Below are 20,437 nucleotides of genomic sequence, written 5' to 3'. Positions count from 1 at the left end.
TCGTAACAATTGTTATCTTTCCTGTTGGAAGTATTAAACAGGAGTCTGCTTTTAGTCTGAGTCGAGACCTCCTCCTGTATATTCATACCTAATTGTATTTATACTGTATGTAATAAATAATTGAATTGAAAAGGCTCCACCGCTATCACCAGAACAGTAAAAACAATGTTACCGAAGGTAGAGCTACATAGTGACTGCTAGAGCAATAAAGTTATAAAAATACGTAGTGCAAATTTTTTACCTTAGGAAAGGTGAGGAATGAAACGTACTGTGGAACAAAGATAAAATAAAGTTTACAAAATTGCAGTTATCTGATAAAATCACCAACTGGTAGATTACACCTTTTCAACGCAGTCCTTCTGTAAGCAGGGATGTAGTAGGGCCGAATTTGTTATAACTAGAGACGGATTTTAGGCAATGCCTTTTATGTTCCTTGCGCTCCTATCGCCCCACTTTGATATATGAGCATGAATTAGAGGTTAGGAAGGGCTTTATAGTGCTTTCATGTGCTTATAAATGCCTATTTGGCGTTTGTGCCTAATGCCTAAATGCCTATTTTCAATATCGGCGCTAGATGACACTATTTAACCTCAAGTTTCGCTTTCGAGTGCAGTTAAAGACCGTTATTCATGTTACCAGGCAACATTGACTGTTTGGAACTCTAGGGTTCAACCTAGTCCTTTAGTTAACCAACTCCGGAAAACAACTACTAGCAGCATTGAAATGAGACGCGCGGCCAGCATACGCCGCCGCGCTGACATGCGTGAGCGGTTGGCGAATGCGAAACCGCGGAGAGCCGTCAGGGGAAAGGAGAGTGAAGAGCAAAAGAAGAAAGAAAAATGTGATGTGCACGCGGCTTTTGTTTTGCTTGTAATTTACTTTTTAAGGTATTCACCGCCGTCAGGCGTTCCTTCTCAGCGTACGAGATCATTCTCAGTGACAAGAGGCACAATTTTGAATCTGAAAATCTGGAGATGGTCGTAGTTTGCTATTGTTTCCACAATCTTCACAGTGATTCTTCGACTACGTTCCGCGTGCTCTCCAAACATATTTCTTCAAACACGTGCACTTCAAATAGGCGGAAGTGTATTGGCAGTGTTGGGACGTCTGGCCTGTACAATTCGGATAATGTCATGTATATGAGAAAATTGCGAAGAGTTGCACCTAACAGTCCTCATGTAAGAACATGCTAATTTCTTAATAAATCGTAGTCTCTTGCATTTGTTATTTGTCTGTTTTTTGTTGTGTCTTAATTTAATTGCGTCAGACAGACATAAAAGTATCGTTTTTTTTAATCAGTGTTCTCAGCTTTCAAGTATTCTTTTTCATGCCTGTTTCACTATATGCGACGCTCGAGTACAGTGGCCATTGAACATGAATATGAGCAGTGTGCTTATTGAATGAAGCCAATTGATCGTTATTAGTCCAGCAGTTTTATGGGACAATTGCACGGCTATGTTCAACTGTTGGCGCCTTTGTGCCATTATAGACAATAACATTTCTTGTTTTCCTATCGCAGATATAGGCCGCGCAAGTCTTCGTTGAAATTATTTGCATTATGTAAAAATTTATGGTGCCTATATTATGACGTTGGAGGCCTAAAACGTTGTTTTGCCTGCCTATTTTTGGCGCCTAAAACGCACTTTTTAATGCCTAAAGATCCGGCCTCTAGTTATAACAAAGTTGCATCCAACAGAAAATACCTTCATTATATCTAATATTCATTATAAGCATATATCATTACATGCTGATATCAGTGAGAAACACTATTGCTTTACTTTCACATAGACAATATTCATTATATCTGCTTTTTACATCGACTGTACACCAGAAAGGATTTAAGAAACCAAAGATGCTTTGCAACAGAACCTTGAATATTGCCGCACTATCTCTCCACGATGCAATAGCATTTGGCAGCATCTCAATAACACATTAACTGCTTATTAATAAGAAGCATTACACTGCATCTGAATACATACTAAAACTCCACCTAGCAACTTCTTTGGTCCTTTACTGCACAAGAACCCCAATACACACACCAGGTGCGAAAGGTATTTGAGGACACAACTTGGAATCGCCACAAACATTAACATTCTCGTTCTATCTGCCTAGGCACTCAATCCACACCAACCCCTCTGTCATCTATCTAGCACATTTGTTCCACGGTATCAGCTTTCAGTCTGACACTGGAGACAAAGCCGTATGTTTACAGTAATCTCCTTACAGGCCGACCACAAGAGATTTTGGCCAAATGCCACTCAGGCAGTGGAGTTTCTCCAGCACGTGGAGGTCACAATGAGTGAGGAGCCTGAAAAATCGATTATGGGCATTGCGAAGCGACTTCGAGTGGTAGAATCAATTCTCAAGCATTCCATGCTCAATTCCATTTGGCGCCACTCTTCGTAATGATTTGCTTACTCTCACAGTGCTCCCAACCAGACCCAAGGATGTCTGGTTGTGAACCTCTGCAGTCACATTGCCCTTAATGTAGCTTCCTAGTTCTGCATATCTAAACCTGTATGCTGCTCTGTATGGCAGCTATTACTGAAAGGGACACTAACAAGCAGCCACACAATGATAAAAACTCGATAAAGGCTGCTACTGCTACTTCAACCTGTACTATTTGATGCGGGCATGCAGGTACTATTGAAGCTGAATTCAGTCAATAATTGAGGCTGAAAATGGTCTTATAAAAAAGCAGCAAAAGAAACACTGCAAAATATTTGAAACATATATACCGAATACTGCCTAAAATATTGTTGCTATTCCTGAAGTTGTCATTGTGTTCTCAGACACCTCGCGCACCTGGTACATACCTGCCAATTTATGAATTTTAAAGTTTGCACAATCCCGCGGACATGACAAGAAGGGAAAGGGTCGCTTATAGATAGCATTTAAAGCTCACTTACGGACACTGCTTTTCAGCGATGCACATAATATGCATTTTATTAGAGATGATTAGGCGAGCAGCACAACGTTTTTCAAATACAGTACTGCGACTTTTTCAGAGACTTTGTTGTTGCTGATTTTGCTTATTCAAGCAAATAGCCTCTTGCATCCTTTCACTATCACAAGATTTCAAACGGTATAGAGCAATGCCACCTTTTACATGTTGTATAGCGTCAGGGATCAACGAAGGCAACTTGCTTGCCAACAGAATTTTCTTAGAACATTACACAACATTTGCATAATCGTAAAACGAGCCCAAATTCATACAGTTTATGAAAATTTTGAGAGTTGGCAGGTATGCACATAAACACCGCAGAATCTCCGATATCACTATGACATGGATGATGAAGTACAAGTGCACAATCAAAACAATTTTGAAATGGAAATTCTCTCTGGTGACAAAAGATTCTGCCGAAGAGGACATTAGAGAGCAAACTTAGGGGTGAGAATCCAGTGGCATGGATACAATTGCTGTTAATGTCACCTTCTCCATTAACACTGCTTCGATGGGAATAACTTATCATATACCAGTCTGAACTAATTTACTGCATTTCATCAATGTCTCTTAAATAATGCTCAATGTAGCAGAACAAGAAAAAAACCTGGTACAGTTCAAGTACACTTGAGTGAACACGCTGTCAACCTAAACAGCTACACCGGATATTACTGGCCTTGACAGTCTTCGCAAATGCGTGCAGCACGGCAAAAACTAGTGATTGTGTTAACCAATCAGCAACTAGAGCAGTTCGTGTGTTCCAAGAAAAAAGGAAGGAGAGCTCAACCATTGTGCGCCAAGGATCCTTTCGTTCCGTTGACGTTCCGTGGAGGGCGATCAGTGGCGGACAATGGAGGAGCCCGTCTTCTGGTTCTCTTATTATGGTTGGCCAATGTGACCTGCAACTATCACTGCCCTGGAAGGAGTTGTTGAGATGTAAAATGCAACCTCAAACAAGGCTGCATTTTCTGCTGTTGCAGACGCAGATTTGACAAGACCACACACAGACATCGTACATACACCCACTAAAGAACACACCGCAACATCCCATGCCATGTGTACCCCCCGCCCCAACACCATACGTACATATTTCATTAGGAAAAGGGGGTTGTGCAACCTTTTGAGCTCAGAACTAAAAAAAGTTTACAAGGCAGGCTGAAACAATTATTTAGGCAACCAGTCAAATAACGTACTTCATCAATGTTTGTCAGCAGCATGCGCAACCCACATCTCTGGAAAAATGCGTCCTTCGCAGCATAGATTTTAGTTTTTGCAATAACTTGGTGTTAGCAGAATACTAGTCTTATTGTTTTCCACGTACAGGACTGTTTTGAAATTTAAGCTGCTAAAGGCAGATAAAGCACAGTGAATGAAGCTGCCAGAACATCTGAAGCAACAAGCATGAAGATTAGACAAATCCATGAACTACCCAACATTCCCATGGACACTGAATGATAGGAGCAGACACAGTTCCTTCTAGCAATTTTTTGTAGGTAATTCTATGGGATTTCCAAATAAAATTACTATAGCTGGCTAAATTGTCACACTTGCAGTTATACTATTGGTGCTACTATATCCAGATTTCACCCCTTGTAATTTCTGCAGAAGACACTGTGGTATGCGAAGCGTTCATTTTTTTTTTTTCTGTTTAATCTTTAATATGCAACGAAACTGCAATTCAGCAAGAAGACAGGCAAGTGATGTCTCAGGGATGGGGCAACAAATCAGGATATTTAGAGTAGATGACAGGAACGCAGACAACAACATCAACGAGAATGGTATCGAAAATTTATTAGCCTTATGAGTGACTCCGCTTCTCACACTGCTCCAGCAGCTGGCCTCGCAAGATTAAACCAAACGTGCCGTATCTGTTCTTGACAGCACTTTTCGAGGTGTTAAGGAAATGGAAACAGTCTGAGCTGCTGCATGCAGCGATTTCAAATATACAAAAGCAAAGCTGCTTACGTCACCTTGGCCAGTGGAGAGCGTGGAAGCGACTGAAAGAAAAAAACAAAAAGTATGTAGTGGGCTTTGTGAACGATGACGAGACACCAGAAGTCTCAAACTTTCAGCAACTCTTTCAGGAATGATTTTGGACTTCTCAGTGGCCATTTGTCTCCTCCATTTCAACATCCTCCGCTGAAAAAGCAGAACAAAAACAAAATGCGACCATGAGTTTTGCACAAACGTTTTAAGACCAAGAACAGCATAAGGAACTTGCAGTTTTGGTTACTCATTGAATCAAAGAATGGCCAACCAAATAATAAATTAACTTTGTTATGTATGGGTACGTTATAGTACTGAGGTTCAACTGCACTGCAACATAATGTACAAATTATAAACAAGATATTGAAGGCTAATAGGTGCCCAGAAGCAACTGGCATCTGATAGAGAGAGACAGAGGTTCAGATGCACAAACTACATAGACCTTTCCGCATCTCCAGTAAAACAAGGCATGCACACTGGGAAAGAATTCCAGCTCAACATACCATATTTTCTAATATACTATACATGCCTTTGCATACACTATCCATTCCTATATTCACTGACAACATGGCATGGCACCAAAAGAAAAACTACAGGGACAGAGCTTTCAGCGTCTTGGAACAGATGCCGAATCAGCATAGCTTCCACGTGTGACCGTTTCACACCTGCCCAAGCGTGAAAGACAAAAGCAGCAAGGTAAGTGAAATTTAACACTCACTCTTGTATTTTGTCTTACTTTGCAGTTGTAAGCAAGATGTTTATGTCTTCTCTTCCTTAGCTTAAAATGTAGGAGTTTTTCTAGAAGCGGTCTTGTACACGCTTTGCCTCTGTAGCTTTCCCTTTCTTCTAACAGAAAGTTGTGCAACAAGTATAGACTTCCGTCAAAGAAAAAGAAAAGTGTTATGTTCTAATCCTGGCTGACAATGATGTCAGCTGCATTCACGATGCTACTATGGAGGGTGGATTCATCATTCACACCACATGTCACCCCCACCGAAGTACTATCCTTTAGCTGCTATCATTATGCACAATGATCTACAGTCCAGAGATAAGCTTCAAGACTTGTCTAGGCACTCGACGATGGTCAGCAAAGCGCGTGGGCTCATGTGGCCGCCGGCGTGCATGTCTGGAAACAGCCGCACTGGCCAGCAACCACCACTTACAATAAGCAAGTTTGCCAGTTCATTTATGGGCGGAACAGTTACAATTAGACATTGCCGTGCACATGCACCCACAACATGCACATAAACACACACAAAAAAGAATGGCGTCCCATCTCCAACTGCATAGCCATTCGTGAAAGGAGAGCAGACAGCCCGAGGACAGCAAGCAGCCCCCCATCAGACGCTGCCCAAAATTAATGACACAACGACAAGCTCGGCAGCTCCTAAATGTTATGCGCAGCTTCTGCGGAACGCAACAGCTCAGGATGCGGCCGGGCACATCATCTGCAAGAGATCTACACTATGGCCACTCGGCAATTACGGCTAAACCATCTGTTCACAACTGCACTTTGACTCGAGTCTTCTGCTCTACACACCACAACTCTACCGGAAGGCAATGGAGCGGAGGGGTGTTTTTCAAGCAGCTCCTTTCTTGCAGAAGTCACTCTACAGTTGTAGTTTTGCATGATATGCGACACGATACCACTAGGTGTCTTGTGTGCGCATGTGTGCCCTATAATGCCAATTACCACAGTAGCTACTACTGGTGATTAGGCAACAACATGGCAGTGCCCAGGCCGCCTGCTTGAATTCGACCTTGCTACCTACTTTCCGTTGTGACAGCAAGAAATAAATTGTAAGACCAGCCATCACTTAGTCTCATCTCACACTGAGGGCAAAGTATTACTCATGCTTTGTCGTTACTAGCGAATTCATGTTTGTTTTGATGCTGTTAGGCCTAAGAAAAGGTGCCACCAAACTGCAGATGTGTTTCGATTTCTACGCACCAGATGGTGCCACAGCAATTACCATTGGTCATGCACTTGCAATGCGTAAGCTCAATTCTGATTTCTTCGTTGAACTTCTGTGATTGTTCACTACATCACTGATTCCCATTTCCACTAAAGCATGGTATGCGATGATAGTGTGCTAAAACAATCTCGCGACACATCTACTAGTATGATTCTGTGAAGAAGACATGCATTGTGCAGTGGGTGTAATGTATCATGGTAACAATTTAAGGGGGGACGTGGCTTTGAAAATCAACTTCCTCATTTCTTCATGGATTTTGATGAAAATTGGCACAAATGTTTAGAATGTCTCCCTGATACTTCCATCAAAGTTTCAGAGTGATACCTTGAGAACATTTTATTGAGCAGAATTTTTCTCTCTTGAACTTTCTGGAGGGCCTAGGGAGCTTAAAAAACATGATGGAAGGCTCGTTGAGTATTGACTGCATAGCTCAATGCGTGCTGAAGGTCGTGACAGTCTTACTTTTTTTTTTTCGCAACACAAATTTTTTAGATAGTCATTTTTCAAGTTACCTTCGCACCGAGCACACTTTCGGGGTGAACGAATAGCCATGCCATAAATTTATAAAAAGTCAAGATAAAAATGCGAGACTGTCTCGACCTGCACTGTAGTCCAAGGAACGTGACAAAAAAAACAGAATCAAAATAGGCTAAACGGTAACGAAGAAATCAGCTCCAGAAACTGAGCAGAAAGGCGAAAAAACAGTTTTGAGAAAACGGCTCTCAAAGTTGCACCTTCTCTTCAGTTCTCTAAAACGCACCAAAGTTGTAATCTTTGATGTGTTTTGTGACGTGGGGCTTCTTGGACATGTGGCCTCTGGTCTGCTGAGCCTTCGTTCTGCCTTTTTCATGTTTGTATGGCATTCTTTACTGCTTCTCTACAAAGAGCATGGTGCCTGGGTTTCAAACCAAGTGAGGTGCAGAACTATGTGGGCATAAATATACAGTAGTTCTAGCGTTGTATCTGCAGACTGCCTCATTGATAGCAGCCTCTAGTGCAGTCAGTGAGGCATTGTTTTCTTTTGGTAGAATCGACCATGTTACTGAATGAAGGCTTTCAGCAGCCTTCTGAATCATCTTCCATTGACAATGGCTATGGAGGTTAGGAGAGCCACTGATAGATAGGCAGCAATGCAGCTGCTAGGTGCTTTCCAGCCTGTACTTTTGTATCATGCCTCACTTCTGCAGCCAGGTGTCTGTGCCAGCCCAAGTGGCCTAGTGAATAGAGCTCATGATGAGGTTCTCTTTATGAATTAAAGGGGTGGTATGATAGGTATTGTTACGAGATATCGTGGCATTACGATAATAGAGTCGGCGCGCGATGTGCCAAGTCGCGGGTCCGAGGTGCCGATGTGCGAAATGCCTCGTCGCGGGTCCGCGGAATAGACGCTCGACGAGCTTAGTCGCGCAGTCCGAGGTGCCGATGCGCGAAATGCCTGGTCGCGGGTCCAAACGCTCGGTAAGCTCAATCGCGCAGTCCGAGGTGCCGACGCGCGAAATGCCTAGCCGCGGGTCCGAGGAATAGACGCTCGAGGTGTCGACACTCGATGAGCGATGTGCCGACACGCGAATTGCCTAGCCACGGGCTCGAGGAGTCGACGCTCGAGGTGCCGACGCGCGAAGTGCCTAGCCGCGGGTCCGAGGAGTCGACACTCGATGAGCGATGTGCCGACGCGCGAAATGCCTAGCCGCGGGCTCGACGAGTCGATGCTCGATTAGCTTAGTCACACAGTCCGAGGTGCCGACGCGCGAAATGCTTAGGCAAGGATCCGAGAAGTCCGCGCGCGATGTGCTTCATCCCCGAGTCGGAGACGCCTACACGCGAAAGGCTTAGCCGCGTGTCCGAGCATTCCGTGCCCGAAGCTCGGTCGCGAAGTCCGCGTCACCGATGCTCGGAATGCTTAGCCGCGGGTCTGAGACGTCCACAAAAAGCGGAATCGGCCACGCTACTGCGATGTCCGCGTAGCGCCCGCTTTAACACTCGTCGAGATTATGGAAACTGTCTGGAGCTCGCGAGGAGACCGCAACAAGCGGAGCAGACGACGCCATCACGGAGCGAGCACCGGACCAATGGCGAACCGCGCTGGAGTCACGTGGCGGGCGCGGCCAATCGGTGGCTCCGGCATGACCTTCAATCATTTGCTTTTTGTGTGCTTGTTTCTGTATGGAGGAGATAGCTGAAGCGGCAGATTTGAAGACGGAGAAATGCGCTTTCCAACGAGACCAAGATGGCGGTGCTCGGCTGCGCCGTTCCGGAAATATCGTGGCTTGAAAAACGCCGTTCTTTCGCGATTTCCGCGCAATTTTTCGCCACCTTGGCTGATATAACAATTTTTTTAGAGCACTTCTACTTGGTTTTCAGTGATGATATTTCGGAATCAGATAGAATAGGAGTTACAGAAACTGAAAATGTGATTTTCAAAAAATCGATTTTTTAGCCATTTTTCGCGATGCGAAAGCCGCGTCCCCCCTTAAACAAGACTAAGCTACGCAGGAAGAGAGAGACGATCAACAGCTGTTGAATAAGGGATGTCTCTGGCGCCAAAGTTTTGACGAGGGGACGAAGACAAACACCTTGTCGAAACGCCAGCTCCCCAGAAATTCCTTGTTTGAACCCTGTCAATCATATCGTGGCAATGTATTGCACATCATGCGAAGTAAAAACACTATGCTGGGTCACTAGACACTTCTGCCACTTGGTGGAGTACAGGAGGACACTCGAGGCAACGAGTGTTTGTGAACATGCATTGTGAACATCTCCATAATGGCGAGGACAGAGAGGGGTTATGTAAAGGACAGCAAGAAATGAGAAAGAGGGGAAAAGCGCGAGAGAGAGAAAGAGAGAAGCAAGAAGGGCATCCCCCTCCCCCGGACAGTAACACCCACTTCCTGGCGGCCTCGTGCTTGAGGACGAGGCCTTCTTGGATGCTGGCAGCAAGGGTGCGCCCGACTGCAGGGCCGAGCTGAGGTGCTCCACCTGGTCCAGGGTGGTGGCGCGCGACATGGCCTGCTTGAGGGCCTCCAGTTGGCCGCTCCGGCTCGTCGAGGCTGGCGGCGTCGGACCCGCGCCTGGTGGCGGAGGCTGCGCCGAGGCGGCATTGCTGCTGCGGATGGGGCCAGCTCCTCCTCCTCCGCTGATGACGCCCACTTCCTTCTCGAGCTGCTTGCCCCGCTTGCCCTTGAACAGCTGCTGGGCCTCCTGTCGCTCCTGCAGTCAGTGACAACAAACAAGAGTAAATGATTCGTGGGGTTCAACGTCACAAAGCAGCACTGGATCTATGAGAGACGTTGCAGTGGAGGGCTCCCGATTAATTTTGACACCTTGGGGTTCTTTAACTATGACTAAATCTACGCACACAAGCGATTGACATTCTTAGGGAATTTTACCCCCTTGGTGGTTTGTTCCCATCTAACCTCTGTAACGCCAGAACTTGGGCCACTGGGTGTGCGCAACTAGGCACATGCCACTGGGTATAAACATCTATATTAAAGGGGCCCTGAACCGCATTTTATCGAAGTCGAGAATTGCATTTAATGTTAAAATAGATTCTTTCAGAGATACTTTGTCGCAAAAGGTACCTCAACGTGTTCAGCAGAAACAGTTATTGTCAATCAAAGTTCACCTTTGATCCCCTTCGCTTGCACCCAGTCCTTCAATGCCTTGCAATGAGACCGCTACAGTGGAGTTGGGTGGTGCCCGCAATGCTCCGCCTACTGAGCGTCACCATGGCGCGCAGTTCAGATATGACTTTTAATGTTCACATACACGCCGTTACTTCTCGATTTTGGCACCTACGATGCACCAAACTCGAAGGCCGTCCCTCGGCTTACGGTAGAGTTCGAGGTGTCTCATCCCTCTGATGTGCATGCTACAGTTGCAGCGAAGAGAGACGCTAGTGGGTCCAGCACTACTGCTCGGCAACGGTGCTCGTGCTTGGAAGTAGTGTTCTCGTTTGACTGTTGCCGCTGCGCTGATCCGAGTTCTAATAAACCCTTTTACAACTAGGTGGAGCGTGCTGCGCCTTCAAAACCTGCAACCTGGAACTTCGATCCTGCATCGTACCGTCGACCATGCCCGAAGAAGCATCCCAGCAAGTGCCTCCCCATGCACTGGCACCATGCTCTGGTGTGCCTCGCCATCAATCGGGACCCTGCTATCTTTAAAGGCGCGGAAGACACCGACGTTGAGGATTGGCTAAAGACCCATGAGCGGGTAAGCACACACCATAAATGGGCCGAAGCAGCAAAGCTGAGCAACGTGCTATTCTACCTCGCGGGTGTGGCCAGCTTATGGTACAACCTCGTAATAGATTTTCCGTCATGGTCAGACTTCAAGACATCTTTTGTGGATGTTATATTGTGATAGCAATTATATGGACACTCCAAGCGCATTTCTGCCATCTCACCGTGAGGTTTCGTACAAAGTCCAACGGCGATAAAATCCTTGCCACACGCCCTACACTCTGTGTGCGAGTGAAAGAGTACAAGGGTGAGCCGGCAATCGCGGCTCAATGTAGTGCACGCGAGAGTGCAAGGAAAAAGAACTAGCGTTCTTTTGAGCCCAAAGCACAGGGGTGAGGCAACGGACAGGGAGAGTGCGTTCCGTCGGCTGCTGCTCACACACGGCCGCGTGGGCGCCGTATCTTGAAAGTGATCTGCGATGTGGGCGAAGTGCAGGCCTCATCTTCAAAGTGATCTGCGATGGGGACAAAGTGCATGCGCCGAGTGCCGGTAGCTTCGTATGTGCTGTGCTTTCAACGTTTAGTTCACGTTGAAGTGAGACAAGACACAGCGCGAAGGTCAATTTGCCCACTGCTGCTGGCGCGCTTTCTCACTGGCATTTCACAGAGTTTCCGTGGTCATCGAGTGAGATGTGTTCATGTTTACCTGTGCGTGCGTGACACCGTGCTTATCTATTTAGTTGATACAGTAAAACCTCGTCAATTCGACCCTCATTAATTCGGAAAATCGGATAATTCGGACTAGTCCTCTGGTCTCGGCCAGTGTATGCATTATTCAATGCAATCAAACTCTCGTTAATTTGGACATATTTGGCCGCACATCTGTTACTTCGGACAACTTTGGGAGCTCGACGAGCAAGGAGCGCCGCAAATGTGCAATGCAAAAGAGCAAAAACGGCGCTAGCACCCAACCGAAACGAAGCGGCTGAGTCCACGTCGCCAAAGTCATCAGCGGAAATCGTACGTGAATGACAGTAGCGCTGGAACGCTTCGTGCCTATTTGTACCTTTAAAGCCTTTATTCTTGCATTTACCGCTGCGCATAACACCGCATTGGCCACGTGCTTTCATAATTGTGTAGTCGCTATCCATGATCGCGTCAACAGCGGCCGCATTTTCTTCAGCAACGGTTGCGGCAAACAGTAGTTTCGTTTTCGCTCGATACGCACATCCGCCGCGTGCCTAAAAAACTGCGTAGTCGCCATCCATGATTGCATGGATGGCGACTGTGGTTTCGTCCGCAGTTGTTGCAGCGAACGGCAGTTTCGTTCCGACTCGGTGCTTGCATCGGCCTTCAGCACCGCAAAGTAGCCGGTCATAATCGCGTCAATAGCGGCTGCGGTTTTCTCCACAGCAGTTGCGGCAAACAGTTGTTTCGTTTTGACTCGGTGCAAAGCTGTTGGCGATCAGCTCAGCGGCGAAAACATAATCGGGATGTGCATGCGGTAGTGCAAAGCGTGTCGCAAATGAAGGCGCGCGCCGCAGCCGATTGAGGTGCAAAAAAGGCAGTCAGCTTGGTCCACCGGGTGTTTCTGCTGGGCGTGAGTAATGCCTGGTCTTGTTCGTTCAAGCACTGAATAAGGTAGCGGTCGCTGTCAGTGCATTCAACTTTGCTTCGCAGTAGACAGAGGCTCTCCTGCGTCTGTGCCACTGTTGGTATACCATGAGGCTGTTTGTCCATCTGCTGTTCATCCTCATCGAGGCCACCAAGAGCTAAGCCTACTATTTCCGCATCTGTAGTTGGGGTGACGACGGGAACATCAGTGTCAACCAACGTAAGTGAGTCAAAGTTACCTTCCAATCTCTTCACCAACGATTCTCTGCAGAGCTTTGCAGAGATTGTTGCAAACCTGGTGATCATCGTCAGGCTCGCCGAAGTGCGGCCGGGAAAAGATGGCATGCGCAAAACAGTTTGTGATCTTTGCAGGTGCCAGCTCTTGCCATGAATGGTTTAACAAATGTATGACACCAAGCAGGTCGATGTGGCCCATGTTGCATCATATGTAATTATGTAAGCAAGGGCTACAACATAGATTCTTGTGGTATAACTTCCACGTGGTCTCAATAATGCCCTGATCCATAGGCTGCAATATTGTGGTTGAGTTCGCTGGCAGAAACTCTACAGTGATCGCTTTGACATTGCCAATCTTCCCATGGCTGGGACAGTTGTCAACAAGCACATGGCGACGTTTTGAATTGAACTTTCGATCCAGGAGGCGCACATACTCCTAAAAAACAGCTGCAGTCATCCGATCACATTTATTGTTTTTATACAGTAAAACCTCGTTAATTGGGATTTCATGGGACCCAAAAAGAGGTCCGAATTAACTGAATGTCAAATTATCGACGGTGTTCAGAAAACAATAAGCAAATGCTTACTACGTCAACACACATTTATTTAGTGAATGAATGAGCTAATCCTGTTGCTATTTTGCACAAAGGCAGGATGGAAGCTGCACTTCTCGTGATCTCGAGACTCATTGGCTCTTGCAGCGGTGATCGAGGCCTCGTGACTTCCTTCGCAGCACGGCCGCGGCACACGCCTTCATTTGTGACATGGTTTGCACTACCGTGTGCACATCTCCATTTTTTTTGTCAGTGAGCCGATTGTCAACAGATCGTCCGTCCATCGCGATGGAGCCGGTGCTCTTCATCCTTGACAGCTTCGCACCTAATCAAAACGAAACAGCCGTTTGCCGCAACCGCTGCGGAGGAAACCGCGGCCACTGTTGACGCGATTATGAACGGCAACTTTGCGGTGCCCTTAACTCTTTCCGTACCGCGCCCAATGGGCATCGTTAGCTCGCTATCGATGGTTTGAAATGCCGCTTTCGAGACCTTCCACGTCGCTCACGGACATGAAGGAGAACTATGTTTTTGTTTTCTAAGCAGTTCGCTTTTTCCCCACCAGGCGGTAAGTATTGAACGCGCTCCAATGTTTTGCCATTGTCAAACTGTCCACTTCCTTGGGTATTAATTCATATGTACTAGATCTCGACCTGGGAGTGTTGGCCAGTGCCACTACTCCTGGCTATGGTGGCAGATGCAGCACAGCCTTTTAACCACAGGCAGCACATAGCATGTGAACTCAGGAGCAGGCGACTAACCAATAAACCCTCATATGCCACCTCAAGGCTGAAGATGTGAGTACCAGCATTGTCGTCGTGACAAATGGGAAGCGTAGGCTGGCTAGAGAAAATAATCTAAGTGCACGGATTGGCAACGTGAAAGAAACAGAACAGCATGCGACATGTGCTTGCCTTCTGCTTGATGCGCCGGAAGTCGAGCACCCTCAACTGCGGGATCCTGTGGATGAGGTACTGCCGGTAGTGACGCTTCACTGTCACGGGGTTCTTCATCAGGCTGCAACCACAACAGGCAGTGGACACAGTACGGTTAAACAAAGATTCCACAACTGTTCTGTGTCACCACAGGTAATAAAATTGGAGCTTTTGTAGTAACAGAGGGCAGCCGAACTGAGTGAGTGCCAAAAAATTACAATGTCCCGCTCTCACGTGACCACCTTTAGCGTCCTGACATCGCGACACAGTCACCTCCTAGAAAACAAACAGCTGTAGAAAAAAAAAAGCTATCATGTTAAATTATTTATGGCAGTCGGAGGCTTGCCAACATTCTTTCTAGGGTTTTGAGGTCCCGGTGCTTCATCTGACACAATAACATAAAGGGAATAAAATTTCATGTCAGTACTTTATTTATGCGCTTAGCTGTTAGTGGTCATCAATAAAGAATTAGCAATGCAGGAATGCGCTGATGAGGCAAGTGCAGCGCAAGTTCACGCAGCTTGAGTGGCTCAGCACATTGGAAGTTTTCACCTTCTTGGAACTCCCCAATTCGACCTGTTTATAAACATGCACCTTCTCTGTTCTGGCCCTACTCGTATTAAATGCTCCTGAATCTTCCACAGTCCAAGCTTGGTGCACAACCACAGTGGCAACAACAAAGTTAAACAGGCTTCAAGCTTAAATGCATCCCACATCGACAGAAAACGAAACCATACAAAATATGTGTATGCTATGTGCATACATAGCCTAGGTTTCTTTTTTTGCCTGAAGAAAAATATTTGAGTTGCAGTTAGTGAGAGATTGTTTTCAGTTTGTGATTAATTTTGCATGTTCTAACGCATGCATCCAAAATTAATCTCACCCCAATTGCTACCCCTGGATGAAATCTGTGGGCTTGTAATTGGTTGAAATGTGCACGTTTGAAACGGGTCTAGCATGAAGGAGTGCCTTTATATTTGTTTGTTTTTACACTGTACAAACTTTGATTCTGCAGGTGAACCGTATGTTATCTTAAAGCAGCCTGTAAAACAGTTAGTATTGCTGAGATAGCTGCAATTTGTGCACACGAAGAAATACAGATGCGATAGTTTCGTAACCTGTTCACCCTCGCTGGAAAGAGTGCCGCACAGCATTGTTTTCTGAGTCAGAGATGGCAACATGTTGACATGTTTTGCTGGATGACTACACAGAACGTCAAAATCAGACTTTTTCTCACCTGAGTGGCCCATTTGGATAAAGGAGCTCAGATTTCGTATGCCACGAAATCGTGACAACAGGCTCGAAAACGTTAAGTGAAGTGCTAAAACATCTTGTATGCTAAAGCCCGACACACGCTCATCCCCACAGCGAGCAGAAATGATGTGAAACGCATGTGAATTTCTACTTGACTCTGTATTTCAATAGTGTATCAAGAAATAGCAATCCACTGCAGAATGAGCTGACCTCAAACAACCAGTCAAAACCATCAAATGGCTTCTGGAAGACCACATGGAATTCACCGTAGGCTATCACTGAATGGGCAAGAGCTGCCAGATTAATCATGGAACCAGAAAGAACAATGTGCGAATCGCTAAATATGGTGAAATCGTAATACAGTCCACTTGTTACCAAACATGGTGGTGCCCCTGCTCACCTGAGGTAGGTGAGCGTCTTGATGCTGGCCAGTGGGTCAAGGTCGCCCAGGTTCTGGACCTGGTTGTTGGTCAGCACCAGGGTCTCCAGCGCCGGCAGTTGTTCCTGCAAGTTCTCCCCAATGCGGCTGGCGGAGGGAGAACAAAACCAGAGGAGAACATCGGCTGTGCTCGCACCAAGGTGAAGAGGATAGTATAGAGGCAGTGGTAGAGTTTTACACTACCAGATGGCGCGAGTAACGAGATTCCATTATAAAATACTGTGCCGAAATGACGAGACACAAAGCAAAGAGGTTACATGGAAGCATTTGATGCTACGTCATGCAAAAGTGAGCGTTACCGAGTCTGATCAATTGAGAACACAGCCCCTGGTGTGATAATGATAGTTTAGGGATATGAGCGTGTGTGTTATCTAAGATGGCTGCAGTTAGGCAGGCAGACTTAATGAAATATCAACTAGCCCAACTCTCTATCCTATAGGTGAGACTTGTCCACTTTTATTTCTGTAGGAGGCACTTTGTCCAAAGCAAAACCCCATATAGTGACCACTGCATTAATGCTTGTGCAAAAGAATAGGCGGAAAACATGGTGGGCAATTTTGAAAAGTACAGTGGCCGAACAGCCATTTGGCCAGCTGTTCCACCACCGAAAGTAGAAGGTAGCGGCATGCAGCCTTCGGGCTTCAAGCTGCATTTACAGGAATAATACTGGCTTAGCCACTGAAGGCAGTATTATATATGCTCCATATTCATCCACAGCAGGCGATGCTCTGAAGGTAAGAAAGGCTTCTTCCACTGCTAACATTCGTGACCTAACTATACTGCCTTAGACATGAAGGAAAGACAGGTATGGGCCATGTATATTTGATATAACTTAAGACTCATACTTTTATGCTGTAAAATACACATGACAGTTACCATGTAAAAGGTGTCACAGACCTAAACCTATTTTGCCACCAAATGAGTGGAATGATACATTGCTGCAACCAGTAGCCACAGCGCACAACTCACACTTGCAACCAAAACTTAGTCTGTCGCATAGACTTAGACTTAGTCATAGACTTAGTCTGTCGCAGCAAAACAAAGGTGCACAATCAACACAATCAATACAACTGCAGTGTAAAACACACCGAGCGAGCCCTCTTATAACCGCACTAATTTCAGAGCTTCCACATTGTTGCCTGCTAAATATGAAGGTTTTCTTGACCAATTAGTCTCAGGAACACTCACTTTTGCAAGACACAGCATCAAGTGAGATGCCTCACTGCCATTTCTGCCAGCTGGCGTAGCCAACCGATGTCTGCCGAAAGTGATTGATTGAGCATGCGGCCCCCAGGTGTCACAATAAGTCAAGTAACTCAATACCAGCTTACCTTGTGCCAAAGGGACAGGGTCATTCAACTAAGTTACTGTGCTAAGTCACACTAATTAGAAAGGCAGTATCATCAATTTCCTGCAAAATTTTCAACATTCTTTGAGGCAGCCCAAGGGATTTGCAAGACTGTGCAGTGCCACTTTGACGCCACTGTACGTAGCTAAATTGAGTAAGAGCACAGAGCTTGAACAGAAAGCGCCTCGTCCGTTCATCTGTTGGTCCCGTCCCATGTGCGCTATTAATTGGTTTAACTATAACACGTGCCAACCAGCTCAAATTAGCACACTTTTGCAGTTCATTGTCCATGCCTCGCTGATATGCTGGTTTTCATTAAGCCATTAATGCTAAGCACCACTGTGGTTGGACAGTCCTTTGGTAGGATACCACACTGGGAATGGCAAGTGGAGATTGCCCGCCTGGTACTATGAAATGGTTCAGGCATCCACCTTGAGCGAGAAGGTAACGATGTATGCACGGCGGGAGGTGTTCCCATTTCATGATCTTAAAACAAGCACTGCTGATTAAGCTACTCACCATATGCGGTTGTTGTTGAGCATCAGTGACTTGAGGCGCTTGAGCAGCGGAAATCCGTCCAGCTTCCTGATGTCATTGTCAGACAAGTCGATGCAGTCAAACTGATCCTGCATGCCATGCTAAATTAGTGACAAACCGCCAAAAGCGGGCAAGTTGTCTGCACTAGGTCACACAGTTGTGAATAGGGATACTTTTCTTGCACGCTTTTAGCATACCTTCACGATGAAATTGGGCAACATGAATCAGTGCCGATATTGAACAGGCAACACTGACTAAAAAAGTTTCTTTTTTCAACACCTGTCATGCCGAAATATAATCGTAATAGTACTAAAAAAAGTTAGCATTATGGAAAAATGCCTGGGGCTTTCACTAGCTGTTATGTGCTTACTCGGCGAACTTTCCTGCAAGTTCGTCTATTTATACCCTCAGGACCCGAACGCATTACAGAGGGGAGTGGGTTGAGCTGGATAAACAAACAAAATACAATGTGTAAAAGCAAGCTTTCAAATTATACAATTTTATGTTGTGGCAAATTGCAGAGCGCAACAGAAAAGCAGCTTTATACCGTATTGGCTAATATTACAAATAAAAAGGAATGTGACAAGTATTTAAATTCTGGTTACTTAGTAAATGTTGGACAAAAAAGTATGATCATTACTAATAGCTACTATTAGTAATAGTAATAGATTTCTGTGGGAAGGTGGTTCCATCAAGAGATGTGCGAGGCAAAAAGGAGACCAAGATTAAAGTCATGGTGTTACAATATTTGATGCGTACTTTATAAAGGTGATCAATGCGGCGGGATGTACATTGTGGCGATTTAGATTCACTGTGGAGTGATGATATAGCTTGTGAAATATAGTTAACCTCGAGATTTTATGGTGAGAAGAGATGGTGAAGTTCAAGGTTTTTAATTGCTGTTAACTAGCAGTTTTATAATTTGAAGAGAGAAAATGAGCAGAGTAGTTTGGGAAAACTACCATTGAAGTAATAAGGTTAGTGTGGTTGGGATACCAAAAAGAAAGGTGCATACTCAAATTTTGATTGTATTAGTGTTATGTATAATAACCTGAGAGAGGATGGTGCATTACAAAAGTTTAGCTGGAAATAACCCAAAGTTCCATTTACATTGTTGATGTGATTGACATGGGTTGTCCACGCGAGATTAGTTGTAATATGAATCCCTAGACACTTGTATGAAGATACGAATATGTTGATGAGTAAGTTCATCAGAGAATTAGTAATAATACAGGACACACGCAAAAATTTACATTTGTTAGTGTTTAGTTCCATGAGCCATTTGTTACACGTGGTTAGGCATTAAGGTGGCACTGGAGGTAACTTTTTTGTCATTCTTTATTTCTCTGTATATAACACAATCGTCGGTGAACAGATGAATCTTAGAATTAATTGTGGAAGGTGGGTCATTCATACATATGAGAAATAAAAGAGGCCCAAGGGTGGAACTTGTACTTTGAAAGAAGAGTTATGGTCATTAGCAGAAATAAATTGTGAGCGATTAGTTTGAAAGCATTCCATCCGTCTTAAAACATCAGAACCGAGCTTTGGGTGCTGAAGCTTCCAGAAGTTAATTTGATGACTTACTTTGTCGAATGCTTTTGAAAAGTCTCAAAGTATACAGTCCGTAATAGAAGATTTGTCTCAAGTGCGGTGCAGTTTATGATTGAATGTTCGTGTCTCGCATGAAAATCACTTTTATGCGAGACAATTGAAAGTGATGTCATGCTACTAATGGGGCAGATTATAACTACTGCTAGCTTAGAATAACTGGGTCAGTGTCTCAGTAACCTAATCTTGAGAAAGACGCGCCTTCTTCAATGACGTGATGCTTCACGGCACAGCGTCTGCTGCACTGTGCAGCAATACGAAATATGTGCTGCAAACTACGTAGTGTGCTTGTCGATGAGGCAGTATTTGTATTTGAACTGTATCTGTATGTACTTGTATCAGTATCTTAAGTCCTGAAGCCATACTTGAGGATGGCGTCCGCGTCCGTGACTACGAATCAGTGGGCCCGTTTCTTGACGGCAGAGTTCGAAAAGTACCCACCGCTAGTTTCACTCGAATTCGCCCCCTCCATCGGCAAACTCACCAGCGTCGCTCCCAAGTTTTCGATAACGGGAATCTTGTAACCTGGGTCACAATAATGGACGTTTGGTAAACGACACATGACAAGTCATCCAGCGTTCGAAGATAGGTGAAAGTTCTCACCTCGCAAGTCGAGCTCTCTGTCCCGAACTGGATTGATAGACTGCGCGGCCATTTGTATAAGGTCCTGTGATAACTTCACCATTGTGAAGTACTGCGCGCGTCTCTGTCAGTAAGAAAATAAAGACACCGGTAACACACGCGACAACAACGCACCGTGGAACGTGTGGAACGAAAATACGTGCCGGCTTGACGAACAGTTACTGGATCGGATCGAAGCAA

At 45.4% G+C, this 20,437-nt stretch overlaps 2 protein-coding genes across 3 annotated transcripts in view; both read right to left on the bottom strand.

Annotated features, from left to right (window-relative positions):
- Positions 1 to 20,437, bottom strand: part of LOC119433293 (tRNA (guanine-N(7)-)-methyltransferase non-catalytic subunit wdr4) — a 61,836-nt gene that overhangs the window by 5,519 nt on the left and 35,880 nt on the right. The gene's annotated exons all lie outside the window — the stretch shown is intronic.
- LOC119433294 (U2 small nuclear ribonucleoprotein A') lies at positions 4,711 to 20,408 on the bottom strand. Its single transcript, XM_037700439.2, has 7 exons — positions 20,219 to 20,408; positions 20,100 to 20,140; positions 17,987 to 18,093; positions 16,081 to 16,206; positions 14,406 to 14,508; positions 9,792 to 10,113; positions 4,711 to 5,083 (listed from the first exon to the last, which is right to left on the bottom strand). The coding sequence occupies exons 1-7, from the start codon at positions 20,298 to 20,300 to the stop codon at positions 5,046 to 5,048; spliced, it is 819 nt and encodes a 272-aa protein (XP_037556367.1). The 5' UTR covers positions 20,301 to 20,408; the 3' UTR covers positions 4,711 to 5,045.

This window comes from Dermacentor silvarum, chromosome 11 (assembly GCF_013339745.2).
Source record: "Dermacentor silvarum isolate Dsil-2018 chromosome 11, BIME_Dsil_1.4, whole genome shotgun sequence".
Lineage (NCBI taxonomy): Eukaryota > Metazoa > Arthropoda > Arachnida > Ixodida > Ixodidae > Dermacentor > Dermacentor silvarum.
Note: the sequence above shows the minus strand (reverse complement) of the source record. Positions and strands in the feature narration are given on the sequence as shown.